The 21,022-nt window shown below is 42.3% G+C and overlaps 1 protein-coding gene across 2 annotated transcripts; it reads right to left on the bottom strand.

The window, feature by feature from the left end:
- Positions 1–639: 639 nt before the first annotated feature.
- Positions 640–20,647, bottom strand: LOC306931035 (bifunctional 3'-phosphoadenosine 5'-phosphosulfate synthase 2-like). Of its 2 annotated transcripts, none has more exons than XM_079512211.1 (12): positions 20,511–20,647; positions 13,172–13,286; positions 12,516–12,751; positions 10,923–11,061; positions 10,428–10,546; positions 9,769–9,882; positions 8,589–8,700; positions 7,837–8,042; positions 6,905–7,040; positions 4,672–4,940; positions 3,442–3,671; positions 640–2,754 (listed from the first exon to the last, which is right to left on the bottom strand). In XM_079512211.1, the coding sequence occupies exons 1-12, from the start codon at positions 20,535–20,537 to the stop codon at positions 2,616–2,618; spliced, it is 1,842 nt and encodes a 613-aa protein (XP_079368337.1). In that variant the 5' UTR covers positions 20,538–20,647; the 3' UTR covers positions 640–2,615. The 2 variants fall into 2 exon arrangements, with proteins under 2 accessions (XP_079368337.1, XP_079368336.1); XM_079512210.1 differs by having other exon boundaries at positions 13,172–13,346; positions 20,511–20,624.
- Between the last annotated feature and the right edge of the window lie 375 nt (positions 20,648–21,022).

Below are 21,022 nucleotides of genomic sequence, written 5' to 3'. Positions count from 1 at the left end.
GAAGGAAATGACGCTCGCATGCGGCTTCAACTTGTAGCGTTGGCAAAAAAACGGAAATGCTTTGCCGACGCTACAAGTTTCCATCCATCAGCTGTTTATAAACCAGGACGGGATACCTGCTCTAGGCGTTTTCTTGCCGCCTCTTGACACGTATATGTGCCTGCACCCTCTCGTGGCTCAAGTTCGCTAGAGACGGCGCCAGTCCGTCGCTGTTCCTACTAGTAGTATTAACGGAGAGGCGGGGCAACGGGGGATCTACAGGGAGCGGTGTAGGACACACTCGCTCAAGAAAGCTGGATGCACCACGGTGGATTTGAACCCACAACCTCTGCAGTGGTGAGCTTTACAACTGCACTCCTGCGCCACCTGATACCAGTGGTGTTTTGTGGTATTCCTAATTTGCAAAGTAACTATAGCAAACTAAAGCTGTCAAATAATTGTAGCGGGGTAAAAAGTACAATATTTGCCTCTGAGTTGAGGTGTAGTGATAGGCTATAATAACGCATACAGAAATGGAATCCATCACTGGACAACACAAACGTCAACCTTCAGTGTTAATCTGATATGGTGATCCACAAAACAATGTAGCTTCACTGCTAGAAATAGAAAAAATGAGATTGAGACATTTAGTGAAAAGGACAATATTATTTTTTTTAAATCTATACATTCAAGGACATACATTATTTGCCTGCACGTTTCAAAGTGAGGCATTGGTCGATTGACAGTAATAAATATAGTTTCATCACTTGATTTTTCATACACAACACATTTCCCCCATTGACATTTTAAATCTCATGCTCTTATTGCATAAACACACATATGCCTTCTTCATAGCATCAGTGATATCTGTGAACGGAAGGTGCAGTAAGTGATATTGTTTTTTGTTAAAATAAGTGATGAATATCTCTATATTCTCATAGTAATAATTGTTAGTGTTTGTTCAGTAACCCCCCCCCACCCCCTCTCTCTCCAGCTCTTTAGTAGGCTAAAACTGAAAATACATTTTCAGGTCTGGATACCAATATTATCCCCAAGGAGAGAGAACTCCAATTCCACAGGATAAACCAGTGAAAATGGAAGTGATGATGACACGAAGAACTAGCGAGCAGACAAAATTGGAACACAACCCACCTGAAAAGATCTGGAGAAACGGGATCCGGGGAGATCATTGTTACAGAACAAACACTCTAGCAATGATGACTATCAGAATATAGAGGTTTACTCTTTTCACACAATGTTTTGTTTTAACACAAAAATAATACCCACTTTCGTTTCCTACCTTTACGGTGGCATGAGCAATACATTTATATAATGATGGTTTCATAGTGTTTACATTCGTTAGGCAAGGCACTTAAATTATTATGATTTTGTTTTTTATCAAACACAATACAAAACATGAACATAAATAAAAAAGTAACTTACTTCCATTGTAATACAAATAGGTAGCAATATGGTACGCAGTTAAATCTATTTTGCACCATAGATAGATAATGTACCGACATATCTCAAATGATTTAGGAATGTTTCCTATGCTGATGGAATGTAAAAAATAAGTAGAAGAATATCGTTACCTTCAATTTAGTTAAATATATAGTTGAAGTTAAAATGCATAAAATTGTAAAAACAAAGGTTTCAGTTGAACTGAAACAGAGATTGAGAGTGCTTTAACCATTGGGCTTTACGCACTCAAAGCATGTTGTTTAATTTAGTAAAAAAAGAAAATGGAGAAAGAATGTCCTGACTGATTCATTAATTTGAACTAAATCTATCAATCAAAGTCATGACACTTGAAGGATGTCTAAAAGTCGTAATAAAATAATAATAATGCACAATAAAAATCCAGAGCGGCAATTTAATTCCGGTGGATATCTTTATACACAGTCCGAGTTAACTGCTCACAGACCCTATGAACCTTGTTGATCGGGGTCCCCCCAGGGGTCTATACTTGGTCCCCTTCTTTTTCCCTCCCTACACCAAATGTCTTTGCTAGAAAACAGCCGACCAACAAGTGTGAAGATCAGATGTTTGCCTTATTAAGACATGCCCAGACCGTCTTTGCTGTGTTTGCTCCATGCGTTGTGTTAAGGCCATTTCCATGCTTTGGAGCGACAAGTGTATAAACGATGCATCGCGCGACAACAGTCACCTCGAAACAACAGACAAAATGTGTTGCGGAGGGTGGGAAAAATTAAATGTCGCAGACCCTTCTCATAAAATGTCACATACGCTGATTGTTTGGGAAAATGAGGTCATTTTTCTGGAGAGTCGTTGAATTGCAGACCAGTGGTTCTCAAAGTGGGGTCCGCAAATGTCGTTAATATGGCATCGCAATCATTTTGACCATTTCATCCATTTATATGTTGGCTTATTGGGATATATCAGATAAACAAGCTTGCAGCGCGGCACGAAGCTTGTACATCTGCTATTTCTGTAACATCTTTGAAAAATATCGAAATTGTTTGGAAACGTTGAATAATCTTGAAATTCTTTTACACAAATCTTCTCTTCTGGGGCTCAAAAACATTTCAGATGGGGGTCCGTGGTCAAATACAGAGGTCCTTGATGAAAAACTTGTCGCTCCAAGCTTAAATTGGCCTTTGGAGCTATGTGAGAGTTTAGTCCTTCTGTAGCGAGCTATAGTAGTCGGTCAGAACCTTCCAGGCTTTGGGAGCCATGAAGCCTTCTGGAGGATTCTCTCCGCTCCGAGCCAGCTTCCTCATCTTGGTGCCGGAGATGAACTCAAAGTCAGCATTTCTAAAAAATAAAAAATAAATAAATATACAGGCATTAGAGCAAAAACAAACAGCGGCAAATGTCTGTTAAGTTGTTCCAATCTATGATCGAATTATGAAACAGTGTGACAGGAGTCCTCCACGCTAGTGCTGTTTCCTAAACAATTGGCACAATAGTTGTCAACTAAAACTATGACAAAAAATGTTTGTCGACTACCTTGTCAGCAGTTGCTGATGTAATAAATGACGGATCCACATGGAAGCCACACCATTGTTACACCTTATCTTGTTTTGTTCAAGCCTGGGGCCAGAATGACCTTACTCTACCTCACTGGCAGTGGTGGCTTTCTGCCCATCAACATATTTGCAATTACAAACCGCCGAAACCGGATATGTATGTTGCCCTAATCACAGGAGCTAAATGTAGTTGAACCTCCAGCCTTAAGGCCTTTTCACACTGACGCACCTTGGTAATTATTATACAATGAGAGGCAATTATTTGAGGGGCAACTAAGTTGAGAAACGTTGACGCAAGCCAGCGCGGCCCCGTGTTAAATAGTTGCGTGCATGCTCGTTTCTTTAAGTGTGCTTTATAAATAAAATATGGTTTGAGTAGAGACAATTAGTCATCAGGTAAAATGTCACGATGTAGACCCAGCCCTAATGGTGACAGACTAGTATTAACAATGAACAATCTCATGGTACTCACCGCTCCTTGTCATAAAAGTCCATGGCCTTCTTAGCCTTGTTGTAGGCAGCTACCCTGAAGGGGATGATCTCCACGGACGTGAGGCCAGGAGCCATGGTGAGGACCTTACTCCCGTGGGTGGCCTCATAGATGTCCTGTTTGGTCTCGGGGTGAGGCATACCCGCCGGGTCACGGCCCACTATGTAGAAGTTGGCCCCAGCCACCATTCTTGCCCTGCAATGCCACTGCACCTGGGGGGGGGGGTCGATTTGATTAGATTCTTTTAAAACAATTCAAAAACAAATACACTGGATATTGCTAAAAACAAAAAGTACCAGGAGGAGGCAATAACTGTATAACACAATAAAAAACATTAGTAGAACATGATTAGCAAATAACAGTACAGATTCAACATACAAATTCAAACACACTTTTCCATAAACACGTTTGCTGGTAATGTTGTAACGCCAACAACCTGACTGATCACAAATGTTTTTTTTGTGTGTGTTTTTTTAATAATTCTGCAAAAACTGTACTGTACTGTACTGTACTGTACTGTACTGTACTGTACTGTACTGTACTGTACTGTACTGTACTGTACTGTACTGTACTGTACTGTACTGTATTGCCTCTGCTGACCCCTGCTGGACAGTTTGTTAGGTGCATAGATACAAAAGTGTGCACTCAAGTGGCCAATCACATTGTGTCTTTTTCAGGGACTTATCAATTCAATTCACTACATGTCTACTTTGCACAAGCAGTATAGTGTTTGCATTCATGGGTGACATGTATTATTGTGTTCATTGTGTTCATTCAATGCATAGAGGACCACAATGGAAACAAGTCCCCCAGACAGTACCACGTGCTGTTTACATTTCTGACTAATAAAGTATTCAATCAATCAATCAATCAATCAATCAATCAATCAGTGGTGGACAGTAACTAAGTACTTTTACTTAAGTACTGTACTTAAGTACTGTACTTAAGTTACTTACTTTCAATAGATTTTGTACACATTTTGAACTTGTGAAATGGGACATTCTGCAATATGAGTACTTTCACTTTTAGTACTTTAAGTACATTTTGATGCTGATACTTTTGTACTTTTACTCAAGTAAATTTTCAATTCCGTACTTTTACTTGTAATGAAGTAGTTCTAAATTGCAGTATTGGTACTTTTACTTAAGTAAAACAATTGAGTATTTTTTCCATCACTGCAATCAATCAATGATTCAATCAATCAATCCTCACCTCGGTGGGCCCGGCGTACATCATGGGCGAGGGGAAGATGGCCACGATGGTGCTGTCGGGGTCCAGGACGCCCTCGTCCAGCACGGCAGCATGCTGCCTCATCCTCCACTCCAGAGGCACGTCGTCGTCCTTGGTCCAGCCGCCCAGCGGGTGCAGCAGCAGCACGGGACGCTGGTAGCCGCGCTCCAGCAGGCGCCGCTTGGTGTCCTGCATGAGCAGCGCGTGGCCGTTGTGCACCGGGTTGCGCAGCTGGAACGCAAATATGGCGTCTGGAAAGGGGTGTGGGGGGGAGGGGTGGATGTGTACATTAAACCATTTAGACCTGAGGTCGATTCTACAAATGTCTTCTAAATCTTGACAGTTTTCTGAAAAACCTGTTTCTATGTCAGTGATGCTCAACAATTTCATGCCAAGGACCCCCAAAAATATATGTAATTGGCCGTCGACCCCCATCTGAAAATATGTGGTTCCAGTGACCCCCACAGAAGAAAAGATTTCAGTTAAAACCGCTCGCTCTGAAAGAATATATTCAAAGATTTGCGCCACATTTTCACGATTTTTCAAAAATAGCAGACCTACAAGCTCATAGCGTGGCACTCGGTGCCGCGCTATGAGCTTGTAGATCTGCTATTTTTCAATAGCAGAAGTACGGTTTAAGATAATGCTTAAAACACCAAAAGGGGTTCCCGCCTGATTCCCGATTTGTGTATTTTGTATGTGAATATCGTTCCTGTTGATTATTGTGTTCTGTATCTCGGCTACATTGAAAATGAGGGCCTGCCCCTCAACTATACTCTGAGCTGAAATAAAGGTTATGATGATGATGACATCAAAGTAAAGGTTTGTTTGTAGTTGTGAAACCGGACCTTCAAATTCCCAGTGTACATTTTGTGCAAAGTGTACATTACACACATACATGCCGCCAGAGACATTATCAAAGCTCAGATGATAGGAGCACAGTCTAGAGCAGCAAATGAATATCAAAACGTACAACTCCAAAACGTTCAGAAATCATGGTGCAGAGTAGGGATGCAACTATTGTTTTTTTTTTAAATATATATTTTTAAATAAAATGTATATATCGACAAATCGATTAACCACTTAAAGGATTAGTTCACCCACAAAAAATACTTATTTTCTATCAATTACACACCCCTGGAGTTTGTTGTTTTGTTGGTCACATTCCTATATGCCAATAATTTGATAACCGGCTGTGCAGAGTTTGCGCTTCCGGTAGGAGACACAAAGGAGACTCTTTGTGTCTCCATAGAGAACCACTGCTGGTCATCAAATTATTGGCTTAGGAATACGAGAGAAAAAAAACACAAAAAAAATCACAAAACAAAACAAGAAAACAATCCATGAATTCAAGTCTCCATACTCCATAGGGTAAGTGATCGATAGGGGGAAAAAGTATTTTTGGGGGTGAACTATTTCCCTTTAAGTGTTACTTGAAAATAGTGAAAACGGTGGATCTACAAGCGTGAGCATCCAACAAGACAACGCAACCACTTAAACCCCAGTGACCGACTGGCCGTGCAACGTGTTGTGAGCTTGTGGATGGGCTATTTTCAGCCAAAGCCTTCCCCACGATGAAAGAAAACCGAAATGACAACTAGTACAGAGCCCTGATTGACTCCGCTCAACCATAATGGGGTGGTTGAACGCAGCGTTCCACAAGTCAAAGTGGGCGAAGGCGCACAAGAACAGGGTTGCATCATTCATTCTTCAACACTTTACAGATGCGTGAGCTGCCATCAAGTGATGTAAAACACAGCAACTCAGACATGCTTCATGCAGCTTTTAGTTTACCATTATACTTTTTTCACCAGGTCCTTTGTCAAGAGCTTCTGAAAAACATTTAAAAGTTTCTTTAAGTGGGAGCGCCCGCTGGCCAAGTGGTCCAGGCGCATGCCACATATAGGCTTTGGCCTGACAGCGAGTTACGTGTTCCCATTCATGACGACCTTTGCTGCATGTCTCTCCCCCTCTCTCTCTCCCTCTCTCCTGTCAATCTCCACTGGATACTATCAATAAAGGCAGAAAAGCCTAAAACAAATCTTAAAAAAATAAATAAAAAAGTAAAAGTACTGAATACTGGAAATACTCCAGTAAAGTCATACAAACATACCTCAAAATTGTACTTAAGTACGGTACCTGAGTAATGTACTGAGTTACTTTAAACCACTGTTTGTTATTAGTATTAAATAAATTATGTCGTTTAATTTCTAACCTGCTTTCATGTCTTTGAACTTCTGCTTGAGCTCCAACGGAGTGAGGCGGTACTGGTCCAGCCCGTCCTGCCATCTGATTCGCTCCAGCACCTCGAGGTCACCGCCAACCAGCCAATCACCTCCCTCCATAACCATCTGCAAAAGATACAGGAAATAGAATCATCCACATGATCTCTCTCTAGGTGTTGCCACACTTACCAAAGAGCCGCGGACGTTTCCGGCTGTCTCCCAGCTTCTTTTCCGGGTTTTTAGACAGCTGGTGGATGGAAATTAAGCTCCACCCCCGCGGCTGACTGCAGCGGAGGAGAGCGTTTCTGGGAATCTGTCCGTCGCGGCAGTCAGCCGTGTGTGGGCAGGTTGGTACCTTTATGTAGGGGTGTTGTGGGCAGGTTGGTACCTTTATGTAGGGGTGTTGTGGGCAGGTTGGTACCTTTATGTAGGGGTGTTGTGGGCAGGTTGGTACCTTTATGTAGGGGTGTTGTGGGCAGGTTGGTACCTTTATGTAGGGGTGTTGTGGGCAGGTACCTTCATGTAGGGGTGTTGTGGGCAGGTACCTTTATGTAGGGGTGTTGTGGGCAGGTTGGTACCTTCTGTAGGGGTGTTGTGGGCAGGTACCTTTTATGTAGGGGTGTTGTGGGCAGGTTGGTATACCTTTATGTAGGGGTGTTGTGGGCAGGTTGGTATACCTTTATGTAGGGGTGTTGTGGGCAGGTTGGTATACCTTTATGTAGGGGTGTTGTGGGCAGGTTGGTATACCTTTATGTAGGGGTGTTGTGGGCAGGTTGGTATACCTTTATGTAGGGGTGTTGTGGGCAGGTTGGTATACCTTTATGTAGGGGTGTTGTGGGCAGGTTGGTATACCTTTATGTAGGGGTGTTGTGGGCAGGTTGGTATACCTTTATGTAGGGGTGTTGTGGGCAGGTTGGTATACCTTTATGTAGGGGTGTTGTGGGCAGGTGGTTCCCCACTGCCGTGCGCAGCGCTCCTCCTTGCGGTGCTCATAGAACTCTGGGTTCCTGAGGATGGCCACCCTGTTGCCCTGGAACTCCAGCGCCACGGCAGCACAGCCATCCAGCTCCTCCTTGGTCTCAGTGCTGACAGGCAGCACGATGGGAACAGACATGTTGATCGTCCCACCTGAAACGCGCCCCAAAAAAACACATCACATTAATCCAGTGATTCTCAACCTTTTTTGTGGATGGGCGCTAGCTCTTCCTAGCCACAGCTTTGTGTGTTTGTGTGAATGAGCATAGAATGTGCTCAGCTGATTGGCTGAGCACGGAATGTGATGTATGATGATTTATGATGATAAGAGCGTCCCTCACTTCACACAAGTGTGATTCACACAAGTGTGAAACCCCCAGGTTTCAAACACCAGACCTCAGTGTTAATTCAACTCTGAGAGTGTTAGTTTTCAAATGGTCATGCAGTCTGCAACAAGTGTGAAAATAGTGAAAATATAGCCAATGTAATCTAGTTTTTTGTTGCATGTCGAAGTAAGTAAAAAATAAAGTGGTTAAAATACTAATCGATTTAGTCACTTATAATGCATAGATACAATAGAAAAATGTGCTTCTCAATTATTGGATGAATCTCTCACACAGCTGTAGCTCTGATAAAAAGTTGAAAGAAACCCACTGGACTAGATAAATCCTGAGTCGGGGGACAGCCCTAGAATCTTACCATCCAGCAGGTTTCCAAAGTGCTGAACCTGGAGGAACTCTCTCTCCCTCATGAAACCCTTCAGAGGACTGGCCCAGCCTTCTGACAACACCTGCACCCATTGGAGGTCCAGCTGCACCAGGAGGACAATCAATACGTTAATAACACTCACATCAACTGCACCAGGAGGACAAGCCATAAGTTAATAACATAACACCTGCACCCACTGGAGGTCAATCCAGCTGCACCAATAAGACATCAATACGTTAATAACACAACACCTGCACCAGGAGGACAAAATCCATAAGTTAATAAAATAATCCATTCATAATTCATCCATATTTTAGGCATAGGTTAAATGTATTAAATAAATGCCAAAGATAGTGAAGATTGCAGATATACGATCTCAAAGGGTGTGATGTCATTCAGTGGTGGCAAGCACATGTACTCAAATACTGTACTTAAGTAACATTTTGAGGTACTTTTACTTTACTAGAGTATTTCCAATACTTTTACTTTTACTCCGCTACATTTACTTGAAAACATTAGTTACTAGTTACTTTGTAGATTTTGATTATTATTACAAAACATACATTAACCACTTCATTTCGGCCATTTGAAAATAGCTCTACATCTTGTATGTAGATTTGCTATTTTTGAAAACTTAAAACGGCCAATTCTTGCATAATGAGTCATTGTACATTTTGAACGGAAGTAGGTTGTGAAACAAATGTGAAGAGAGCATCTTTCATCTGGCTGAGTCAGGCGTGCTGTTTACATTTCTGACTAATAAAGTATTCCATCAATCAATCTAAACAAGGACTCTGGACCCAGTATTTACACACAACTACTGACCGGTACTGACCCCTATCCCATCCCCGGGCATCTGATATGTGTTATTAACCCATTCTCGGCGGGAACCCCTTTTGGTGTTATACAGATCTACAAGCTCATAGCGCGGCACCGAGTGCCACGTTATGAGCTTGTAGGTCTGCTATTTTTGAAAAATCGTGAAAATGCGGCACGAATCTTTGAATGTATATTCTTTCAGAGCAAACGTTTTTAACTGTATAACATATTTTCAGATGGGGGTCGGTGGTCAATTACATACAATTTTGGGGTCCTTGACATGAAACGGTCAGGATTTAGAATACTTTTTTTTTTATTTTGACGTCAGGTCCAAATGGGTTAAACGTGTTACCTTGGTGATGGTGATGGTGGGTAGTGTGCTTGCGTCAGCCACAGCCAGATGAAGCTTATTCTCTGGAACAAAGAGTTCATTCACCTCCTCCAGGACCCCACTGGGTACTATATTCTACGTGCACAAAGACAAAAGGTACAATATTATATTTCTGTGCAAAGCCGACTGTATAACCTCACCTGAAATAATTTGAAGGCTATTCAATTTAAAAGATGCAGAGGCTGACATAATGCCACTTAATTACATTATGTTTTAATTGGTTACAGGTGTAAACAGAGTGTTTAATCGTAACTTAGTGTGTAAACGTTAAATGTACAATATTCCATAAAGATTAAGTGCAGTGCTGTAGCCTGCACACCCTCAGCCACAACACTAGAGGGAGCAACTATGATCTAGTAGTAACACCTGAATGTAGAACAAACATGGGGGGAAAAAAAATGATGTAAATCACTGGTTTCTTCCAAAGTTGGCTTAAAAAAACATTTATCAGGTATTTGTTGATGTTAATCTTGTATGTTGATTAATTGAATACTGTAGGACCACAATGTAAGTATTCAATCAATCAATATTCAATGCTTGCCTAAATGTACTTAGTTATTTTCTAGCACTGACGAGAACACACATTAATTCAAAGGTTATAGAATGTGCTTCCTGCCCACCTGGTCCCTCAGCAATTTGAGCACTTGATCGATGCACTCGTTCACAGTCTGCTCTCCTGTCTTCAGCACCAGCTCTGGTGTCTCCGGCCGCTCATAACACGCGTCGATCCCAGTGAAACCTGACAACAAAGAGGAAGAGAGAGATATGTGATTAACCAATCACATGAACACCGACGTCCCTTTTCCGTTTGAGGACCCCTTTAATGAAGTATACAGGGGTTAAAGTGGTGAAGTTTCATTAAGAGATGGCTCAGCCAGTTCAGTCCTACTTTCATATCAAGGTCCATTATTTATTTGGCATAACTTCCTAGCTAGGATTGCCAAATTCCTAGTTAAGACCACCATGCCACTTTGATTACACCTGCCTAACCTGGTACAGTGGCATATCTGAAAGTGCTGCCTATGTTAGGGAGATCATAGGTGTAAATCTTCAAGGAAACTAAATTAGAGAACATTAACCAGCACATTGATATGAATGCTGCCAGCGACACAGACCTTTGATCTCTCCAGCGCGAGCCTTCTTGTAGAGTCCCTTCACATCGCGGCTCTCACACACCTCCAGCGAGGCGTTGATGAACACCTCGAAGAAAGGCAGACCGGCGCTCATATGGATCTTCCTGGCCTCGTCACGGTCCTGCAGGGACAGTGGTGGAAAAAAGTATATATTTATGAAAAAAAAAATAATAATAGAAACAAAAAATAGCATATAATGCTCGCGACCGATAAAGATGGGCACCCATTGACCCAACCCACTTTTTGGGAAACACTGGTTTATATGATATTTTACTTTTGTTTATAATCGATTGAACAGGTTAATTTAATTAACGGTCGCGGCCCTAATTCTGAAATGGAGAGTGGTAGACGGGGATGGATGTGGGTCTTTGAACATTTCAACACTCTTACTTTCTTTTGTCATGTGTTGTACTGCCTTTAGCATCTGTGAATTTCCCTGGCAGGATCAATAAAGGTGTTATCTTATCTTATCTCTACCAGGTGCTCATGGTTGTAAAACACCACTGCCTGAACAGGATCAACATCATACAATACACACTGCAAAAGAAAATTAACTAACGCATAATTTATGCTCCGCAGTAAGATGGTGTTGCGGCACTGAAAATAGCTGATCTACAGTACAGTACAAACTGCACATGCATCCATGCATGCAACCAGAGACACAGAGGATCACAGTAGAGACGAAGGACAACTGCTAATAACAACCACCACCCTTCCATTTCCCTGTAGGCACACATTGCTATTTTCATTAAAGGCGTGCCTCCTGGTATATACATAAAAGAAACCCAACCCAACAGAGACATTTCAGGGCTGCTAATTAAAAAATGTCATCCATCAGACAAAGGCGAATCGCAAAACCTTCAGTGGTTCTTAGGCATGTAACGATTCACTGAACTCACGATACGATTTTACCAACTGCTTGAAAAGCGGCTGGTTAAAGAATGACTAGGAAATGTACGCAACCAGTCACAACCTAGTCTACTCCGCTTATTTCCAGCAACACTTGGATTGTTTTTTCTCCACAGTTGCTTGCCTGCCTTGCCCAGAATTCTTTAGGGTCACTAATTTGAGCATAACAGCGGAGCGCAGCTAAAACGTCAGCAGCAGACCCGACCCACTGATTTAATGGCTAACAGACATACAGACACAGACACACATTTGGCTGAAACTGACACAGGAAACTGAAACTGAAACTGAAACAGGCAGTTACAGGCAGTTATAGCGGACCCCCGCAGATAATAATAATGCAGCTGGTAATTAAGGCTTGTTTAATTCTTATTTCTCTTACAGAAATCCAGTATAGAGGGTATGCGCATGACATCATCATCATACCCGGAGGTTATGCAGGAACACCTACCGAGTGGCAAAAATGACTTTAAACAACGTTAAATTCACTTTGCCACTCACTTTGCCACTCGATTTGCCATTCACTTTATGCATGTGCATACGCTCTATTTTCTTTCTCTTTTAATTGTTTCTTCTTAACCTCTTTTCAATATCTTACCGCCCCCCACACCACCTATTTAGAATGTAATTGTAAAAGGTATTCTGTACTGTTACAGTAACGGCATTAACCTTGGAGTATGGAGAGATGAAGCTGGTGATGCAGACCAGGCCCGCGTCGGCGAACAGCTTGGCCACCTCAGCGATACGGCGGATGTTCTCCTCGCGGTCGGTGGCAGAGAAGGCCAGGTCCTTGTTGAGGCCGTGGCGGATGTTGTCTCCGTCCAGGGAGTAGCAGGGGATGGCGTGAGACACCAGGTACTCCTCCAGGGCAAAGCCGATGGTGGTCTTACCAGCACCGGACAAACCTGCATTATGCATAACGTGGATTTGATTTGATTTGATTTCTTTGACGTTAAGTTTAAAGGACAAACATGGTAAATGCCTCTCACACAAATGCCATTGTGATCCTTAATTTTTCTAGTGTTCCAGAATCTAGTGCCAATTTTGTCTGTGATGTGACATCACGTCCAATTTCACTTGTTTAATCTGTATCTTGAGTGAGTTCTCTATCCTGATTGGATACAATTGGTATCCTTTATTAAAGAGCTGGAGAGACATGGAGACTCGTGTTACTGAGCAAGCACTATAAGAACTATCAGAATATAGAGTTATTTAACACTTATTTTAACCAAAGAAAATCACTTACCCTACCTTTAATCGATTATAACTAACACTCTCATTTTGATAAAGGAATGGCTAGCAGCAGCCCTATTAGAATGCTTTACCTGTCAGCCAGATGGTACATCCTCTGAAGCCTCCTCTGGTCCCGACTATCTGGCCTCTTTTGCTCCGACTCACATGGTGGGCTTGGTACACAACGTTGGTGGATCTGTTTAGGTCCTGCATTACAAACAATGCCTGCTTAGAACCAGCGTTCATTTTGTCTGCGTCTTTTTGTCCCTGGCGAAAACGAAGTAAAACAAAATTTTGAAAATAGCCTTTTTTAAACAAGCTTACAACGCGGTGCGTTGTGAGCTTGTAGACAGGCTATTTTTGGCACACAGCCAAGTATAAATCAGGCATTACGACGCCATCAAGGCCTGCCAACATACATTTTTGTCGACTAAAGTTTAATCAACTTTAGATTTAGTCAATTAAGATCTTATGATGTTTAGTCAACTAAAACTAGACTAAAACATTTCAGATTACTAAAATATGACAAAGACTAAAAGCCACATCAAAATGAACACTGCTTAGAACATGATCAAAATTAATGTCAAGGTTACCCAGTTTGGTATGCTGACCCATAAGGGTCCTATTGATTTTGCACTCTGTAAGGTCCATTTGGTTCATGGTTCTATTAACTGTTGATGCAACGCATTGTGGAACGTGCATGTAGATCGGCTATTTTCACAGATTATGAAATAGGATTAAGTGATGGTAATTCATTTTAGGTTTTTCTTAGGAGAGACCGAGAGACACCATCAAATTCCTATTTTATTATGTCTCAAGCTGAAACAAAAAAAACTACTACTACTCTCGGAGTCTCGTAACCGTACAGATTGGTTAGAATAATGTTGTATTTATTAAAATAAGACCTGGATCTGCAGCTATAATAAATTCCTGAGTAAGAAGAACAGCATCGCTGAATGACTTCATTCATTTTTCTGACCATATGTAATGGGCCCCTGCAGTCACTGACTAAGTGTGACTGGAGGAGTGGGGGGGGGGGTCTGGCTAAAAGAGACTGCATTGAGAGAGAGAGGGAGAGAAGAACGAGAGAGAGAGAGAGAGGGAGGTAGTGCACATGGACAATGTGTCCAGTGTGTGGCCCTCAGTATCCTAGTGATGATGTGGCACACACCGGCCGAATGCCCACACCCACATGCTGTGCACCCATCCAGCCATCCATCCATCCCTCCTTGGCTCATTCCATTCTACCCCCCTTATCCTTTTTCTTTCTTTTTCCAAGGACCCCCGCCCCCCCCCCCAGTTTGATATCGGGTGCGTTTGGATATAGTGCACTGAGCGCACTGTGCAATACAAACTAATAGGTGAGTGCGCTCCCTCCCGGACCGGTGCGCATTTCCAAACGCACCCTTCGTCGCACTCGGAAAGAAACCTAATATCTCCATATTCTAATTGTGTGTGTGTGTGTGTGTGTGTGTGTGTGTGTGCGTGCGTGCGTGCGTGCGTGCGTGCGTGCGTGCGTGCGTGCGTGCGTGCGTGCGTGCGTGCGTGCGTGCGTGCGTGCGTGTGTTTTAAATTAACACCCTGTATACTTTTTCCTACAGACAGAGACAAATAAATAAAAGTTTGACACACACATTTCGCACGCACGCACGCACGCACACACGTTTGCCAGTGCCTGTAAAACCAACCCCACCCGGTGTTGGTTTACAAGCACACTCAGGCTCCTGTTATTCAGCCCTCAGCCTCACAGCACAGGGCCCCCTGGCTGTCACCTCCTGAACGGCATGCACTCCACTACACACAGAGACCCTCTGTTCCTCACACACTCTACACACATACATGCATATCGTCGCTCTGTCTGGCAGACACCTCTCATCTCCTTTTTGATATCTAGCTTTTATTTTATGTTGTAAATTAACGTCACGCCCTACCTACAGTAAATATACCCCTACTTGATCATTCTACAAAAAGCATCAAAAGTATAGCGTTTCGAGCTTGTAAATCTGATACCTTTTCTGTTTTTGAAAAGTACCAGTTTTGGACATACATGTACATGAGGTTTTCACCCGACAGAGACCATGGTCTGATATGCCAGACAGCCAACCCCTCGATCGTTACAGCTCCAAAGCTGTGTCAGCCATCATGCTGTACAGCTATCATGCTGTCCATTATTTGATGAGATTTAGCCTCTCAGACCAAAGACTTGGAATATTTTGTTGTTGTTGGATAAGTTGTTCCACGCTGTATTGATGTGGTACCATTAGGAGAGACAACAGGCAAACGTTGATCAAAATAACAATTCTTCTACATTCTCCAATTATTGTGTAGATGTCTTGGGAAATGAATTAAGTAATGCAGATGCTTAACAATTTAACTGAAAATTTAACGAAAAAATCAAATGAACCTGCAAGCGTCCATTTGGTTTCATTTAGCTGGGGACCAATAGTAATCCCCTGAAGGACCAATGGTGGTCTCCGGACCACTGCTGTACAGTATACCAGTGATTGGGAAATACTGTAAATAAAATGTGAGATGATATAAATTGCAAAAAAAAGGGGCCCTAAAAGTGTCATGACCTAATTTGACAAACACTGGTTTTCAACATTCAATACGCAATTGTCCAAGTTTTCGTAAACGTTAATAATGTTCTTCTTATGTGAACATGCTCACCTAACCAATTATAAACATGATGTTTGTCAATCGGCCGTTGCCATCGGTCGTACGCAACACACCTACGGTGCGTATACATGTGTGCATGCATGAACGTCACGTGCATGCGTGGCTGTGCGCGTGCACGATGAACGTGCACATTGGCACATTGATTTAAGGGTCCCGGTTTGAGGGGCTGAATATTTGATCACAATGACTATAGTAATGACTCAAGAGTCAATATAGTAACTAACAATAGAAACAATGCACAATACAGCATGTCCATTATTATGATTCATAAAATGTAGTGATGCTAATTCATGTACACAGACAGACAGACAGACAGACAGACAGACAGAGGGAAAATGGCAGAGGGCTGTAAACAATTAGCACCATTCATCGAAGCATACTGTAGGTGCATTCACTTTGTCATTATGCGTCAGCATGTGAACAGACTGTGCCCTACTATTTAGCTATAATGTGAGTTTGTTTGTGTGGTTACCCTTTGTATGCCTTCCATGAATATTATGTCTCCTCCAGTTTCTACCTTTTACTCCACTACAGTAGCCTACATCTCTGGGGCAAATATTGTACTTTTTTTTGGTACTGTATAATTATTTGAAGACTTTAGTCACAAGTTAGAGGAAGGAAGGCACTGGAGCAACTCAGACAGTTCAGGCATGACTTGACAAAGATGTGACCGATACATCGAAACGTTTAATGCACCCTGTGAATTAAAAAGGGCTTATACTGTCTGAGTTGCTCCAGTGCCTTCCTTCCTCTTGCTACCCGTCCTGCCTCTGAGATGCACCAGATTAGCCTACCACAGGCTTGAGGCGCGGTGGAACTCCCTTCTGTTTAGTCACAAGTTACTTTGCAGATTAAGATTATTATTAGAAAAACATCCATTAGCAAATTAAGCTCCATTTTATGGATGACATTGCGCTTTTGACAGATTTCTTTTAAACAGATTACAGACCTTTTCCTTGTAAGCAAGTTTTCTATATTGCTATAAACTTCTAGCCTGATTGTCAGACTCTGAGAGCCTTCAGCTCTTGTGCGCTCAGTCGAGTGGGTGGGGTCTATGGGCTGGAAACCAGGCTAATAAACTTCACCACTTCGTCTGTGTCTCACAGGAGGACTGTGGGCAGTTCAGAAACCTGTCCTGTGACATTATCAATGGGGAATCCAAGCTAATAGAAACTGGAGCCTTTCTATTCCTGAATAGAAAAACATTCTGGCAAATCTAAAAAAAGGAAAAAGATATCTGCCTAACGATGATGTCACTGGAAGAAGGGTCTCTGAACTGCCCATGCACAGCCCATTGTGCTATTTTATCATGAACATTAGTGAGGTGAAGTGGTGAAGTTAAGGAAGTAAGTACTTCCTTAATGGTAATGTTCATTAGACTGTCTGTACGATACTGATTGAATTCATTCAAGGAAGGGAGGTACATACATACAGGCAATTACATAACCTGTCCAACCACATAACTTTGGTTAGAAACACGTCACAGACCCACTGGTTCCAAAACAGTGGGCCCACCCCCCAAAATAATAATAGTAATAATAATAATAATCTTGGACTAGCTACATTAAAAATTAATAAATAAACAAACAAAACAAATCATTCTAATTTCTAAGACATTCCATAAATTTAAGACAAATATAATGAAGTCTTAATATATAGCCAATCTACAAGCTCGCAACGTACCGCAAAGTGACGCGTTGTGCGCTTGTAGATCTGCTATTTTCATTACGTTGGGTGCCGGGCAAACGTCTTAATTTCTCTTTTGGGTCTTGAGCTACAGTGTTTGGGAAGGCACTGACTTAACGTATATGCTGGCACCCACATGAATGAATGCTGTGTGTGTTGTCAGGATAAATGCAGTCCTTGAACTGAAACATACCAGTTACAGCATCTGTTTCTCAAAGTGAAGTGGGGTCCAGGGACCCCCAGGGGTCCTTGGGGAGGGGGGGTCCCCAGAAAGACTGGTTAATATAGCATCACAATAATTTTAAGATGATTTTGAGATTTATTTTACAAAAACCTTCTCTTCTGGGCGTCCCTGCCTGGCACAAAGCATTTTCAGATGAGGGTCTGTGGCTATACATATACATATAATGTTTGGGGTCATTGACATGAAAAACTTTGAGAACTGCTTAGTTACACATCAAATTATTTGTCACTACCGGGCAGAAACCTTGTATCTCCATCACCTTGTACAGTATCTCCACCATTAATGCCCTATTTCGTCGTTCAAGAATGTCACCCAAAAGTAGCGAAACAGGCCGATCTTCGGCAATTAATTTTAACTTTCAGTAAAAACTGAGTTCTGGCCGGTGCCAAATTTATGCGGTCTGATGCCGATCCCTATTTTGGAGATGCCTGGCCCACTGATTGACCAATATTTTGTAAAAAAAACTTCTAATCAATTGGGAAAAACTTGATCAAACAAAGATTTGATTTGAGAACATTTAACTTACAAAGGAATGAATAAAAAAAGACAGACTGATTCTTGACAGATACAGTTATCTCTCTCTCAGTTAGGTTCTGTGCGCATAATAGCCTACTGTAAGTGTAATTTAGGGTTATATTAATAGGTATTCAGTAGACCTGCCTTTGGTTCTAAAACTCTGAGGCTGCTCATAAAACTGTTATCACAATCTAAACATTGTTGACAGGTTTTCCACCATGCCTTAGTGTTTATTCTAGGGACAGTTTGCAAATAATGGAGATTACATTAGATTAGAGGTTGACTGACCAGTCGCCCCAGTTTGGCCGGGATTGTCCCATGCAGTTTGTAGCCGCCGTCCCCCCGCCGTCCCCCCCGATGAATATCTCTAAAAGACTCAAATGTCCCGTTTTTCAACATTCAATACCGGTTGCACATGATAGACATTTATCTTGGTTAATTTGACCCTGGCCATGGGTTTGTATAAACGTGCACGTGTGTGAACGTTCATGAATGGTTGAGGGCATGCACGAACGTGCACATTCATTCAAGGGTCCCGGTTTGGTGGGGGTATACGTTAGTCCGACGTACCAATAGTCCAACATACGTGGTTAAGACTCACCTGTGGCTTCCACCTGTGGTTAAGGTTAGGGGTAGGGTTAGTAATCATTACTAAGTAATGTCGGATTATTGGGACGTCGGACTAACGCTACCCACCCTCCGGTTTGGGGGGGTGATGTCAACTGTCCACAGCCCTCCTCTGAGACCCAGACTGAGTAAACTAAAATGGTACCATATTAAAATAAGCATTAGTGAGGATGGTAAGTGTCACGCTCGCACCCCAGCATTCTAGTCTTGTATTCGTTTTACTGAGCTTATAAGGTTAGGAATACGTTTAGGTTTAGGCATAATTTTACTGAGGTTAAAGTTTAGGAGTAAGGTTACGCTTAGGAATACCAGGCGGAGACCGTTCCGAGGTCGCCGGATTTGACCTCGAGGTGAGAGCGTTTTGTGTCGAGCATTCTTGTATTCGTGAGGACCAACGATATGATGATTCTTGGTTGAAAATGGGTGATGTGGTCCTTTTATGCATTTCTTTGGGTGGTTGTTTACCACTACACAAAACACCTGCCAAGTCACTCTACAAGTTCTTTGCTGGCTCTGTAGGTTCTTCAGCTTAGCTCAGTCACCTCTAGTTCAAATAGCACCCTTTGACAAAGGTGCTAGCAAGCAATAGAAACAATGCACAATACAGCATATAGCACCATTTGACAAAGGTCAAGGCCTGCAGCCTTATAGCACCTTTAACAACACAGGGGCTATAGCACCAAAACGGGCTCCCCTATATGTGATATCACGTGTGAGCCAAAGTAGGCCTTCCATTTGCAGTGTTTGTACAGAACCAGATGTACAGCTGCAGTACACACTAAGTTATGTGTGCACATAACCTGGTGTGCTGCAGCCTACATGCATATGGATTCAATATAGCAACATCTGCCTACATCTGATTCAAAATACAATGCCTATAGTTTGCTCATGTGAGCACCTGCAGTGTTCTTGTTTTTTCTGACAATGTATAGTTTTTTAATACAAGCGTGTTCATTTGAATCTGAGAGTCCATTTAGTGTGTACAGTACAGTACAGTACATTACAGTACTGTACTGTACTGTACTGTACTGTACTGTACTGTACTGTACTGTACTGTACTGTACTGTACAGCACACATCTGTTACAAATGGTCACGATAAATCAGAGGGTCTCATATATAGTTGGGTCCTCCAGGCAGGGACCATCAGGTTCCCCTGAGAGGGTAAACTTCCAACGTGACCCTTAATTTACAGCTCTGTAACTCTGAGTGTTATTTTTTGGGGGTCCTTGAAATTAAAACGTTTGAGAACCGCTGAGCTATTATAACAGTGTATAATGGACATAAAGTTAACATGTATATAGTTGAAAATAGGTTACAGTACATGAGCTGTGAAAGGCAGTGTCGCTCCAGTAAATGCATATTACAATCAGTGCTTTTCTTTTTACTGTAGGTTACAGACCGTTATTAATTTGTAGGCACCAGATACACATTTTATTAATCCTAATAGAGCAATAAAACTACAGAAGCGCCCATGAACTTTGTTACTGTGTAACTAAGTTGGTCAGAATGTCAAGAAGAGCATTACACCGACAATAACATTATTTTACGCATACATTGTAGCCTGTAAAAAAGTAACAGACTAAACACACCCTCTATGCATTCTTATACAACTCTGTGTTTTGACAACTACATGTCTCCAAGGCTTTCCTCTCCTCTCTATCTTTTTAATAAAACTTACCGTTCGAAGCTTTTTAATTCCAGACATTGTGTGTTATAACCCCCGACCGACCGACGCACTATGGACCCTGGCAGCCTGGCTCTTTGGATTGTCGCCTGGTGGTGTGGTGATTTGATGTCGCCGGCGGCTCGTCGCTTCGCTTGTCGGGTTTTTATTTCACCAACGTCGGGGAGTAGATCCTCATCGAAGAGAAGACCATAGGGCTTGCTTGCTTTTTAAAAGGACTCCTCCAAGACACGTAGCATTCCGGTGGGCCAACCTCCATCCCTCCACAGATCTGCATATTCGCTGAATTGCGGCCAATGCGGGGGCGTGACGTACATGCACGGGGCCGTGCCTCCGGACCGGGGGGAATGGGGGGGGGGGGGGGGGGGGGGATTGGATTGAATCGGGCGTTGTTTTAGAGACGACAAGCTGAAAGAAAGGGGTAATTTAATAGCTGCTGCTAAAGGATCTACTACTAGTAGGTCTAGTAGTAGTAAAGGACTTTCCATTTAATGAGTTCACTTCAT

Source organism: Electrona antarctica, assembly GCF_951216825.1.
Source record: "Electrona antarctica genome assembly, chromosome: 10".
NCBI lineage: Eukaryota > Metazoa > Chordata > Actinopteri > Myctophiformes > Myctophidae > Electrona > Electrona antarctica.
This window is presented reverse-complemented; position numbering and strand designations above follow the sequence as displayed.

What these genes read in the sequence shown, in the direction of transcription:
- LOC306931035 (XM_079512210.1), bottom strand. Translation starts at nt 20,537, where the DNA reads ATGTCTGGAATTAAAAAGCTTCGAACG. An exon ending in ATGTACCATCTGGCTGACAG is followed by an intron (nt 12,752 to 13,171) that starts GTAAAGCATTCT and finishes TGCATAATGCAG; the next exon opens with GTTTGTCCGGTGCTGGTAAG. An exon ending in TCGCGCTGGAGAGATCAAAG is followed by an intron (nt 10,547 to 10,922) that starts GTCTGTGTCGCT and finishes CTTTGTTGTCAG; the next exon opens with GTTTCACTGGGATCGACGCG.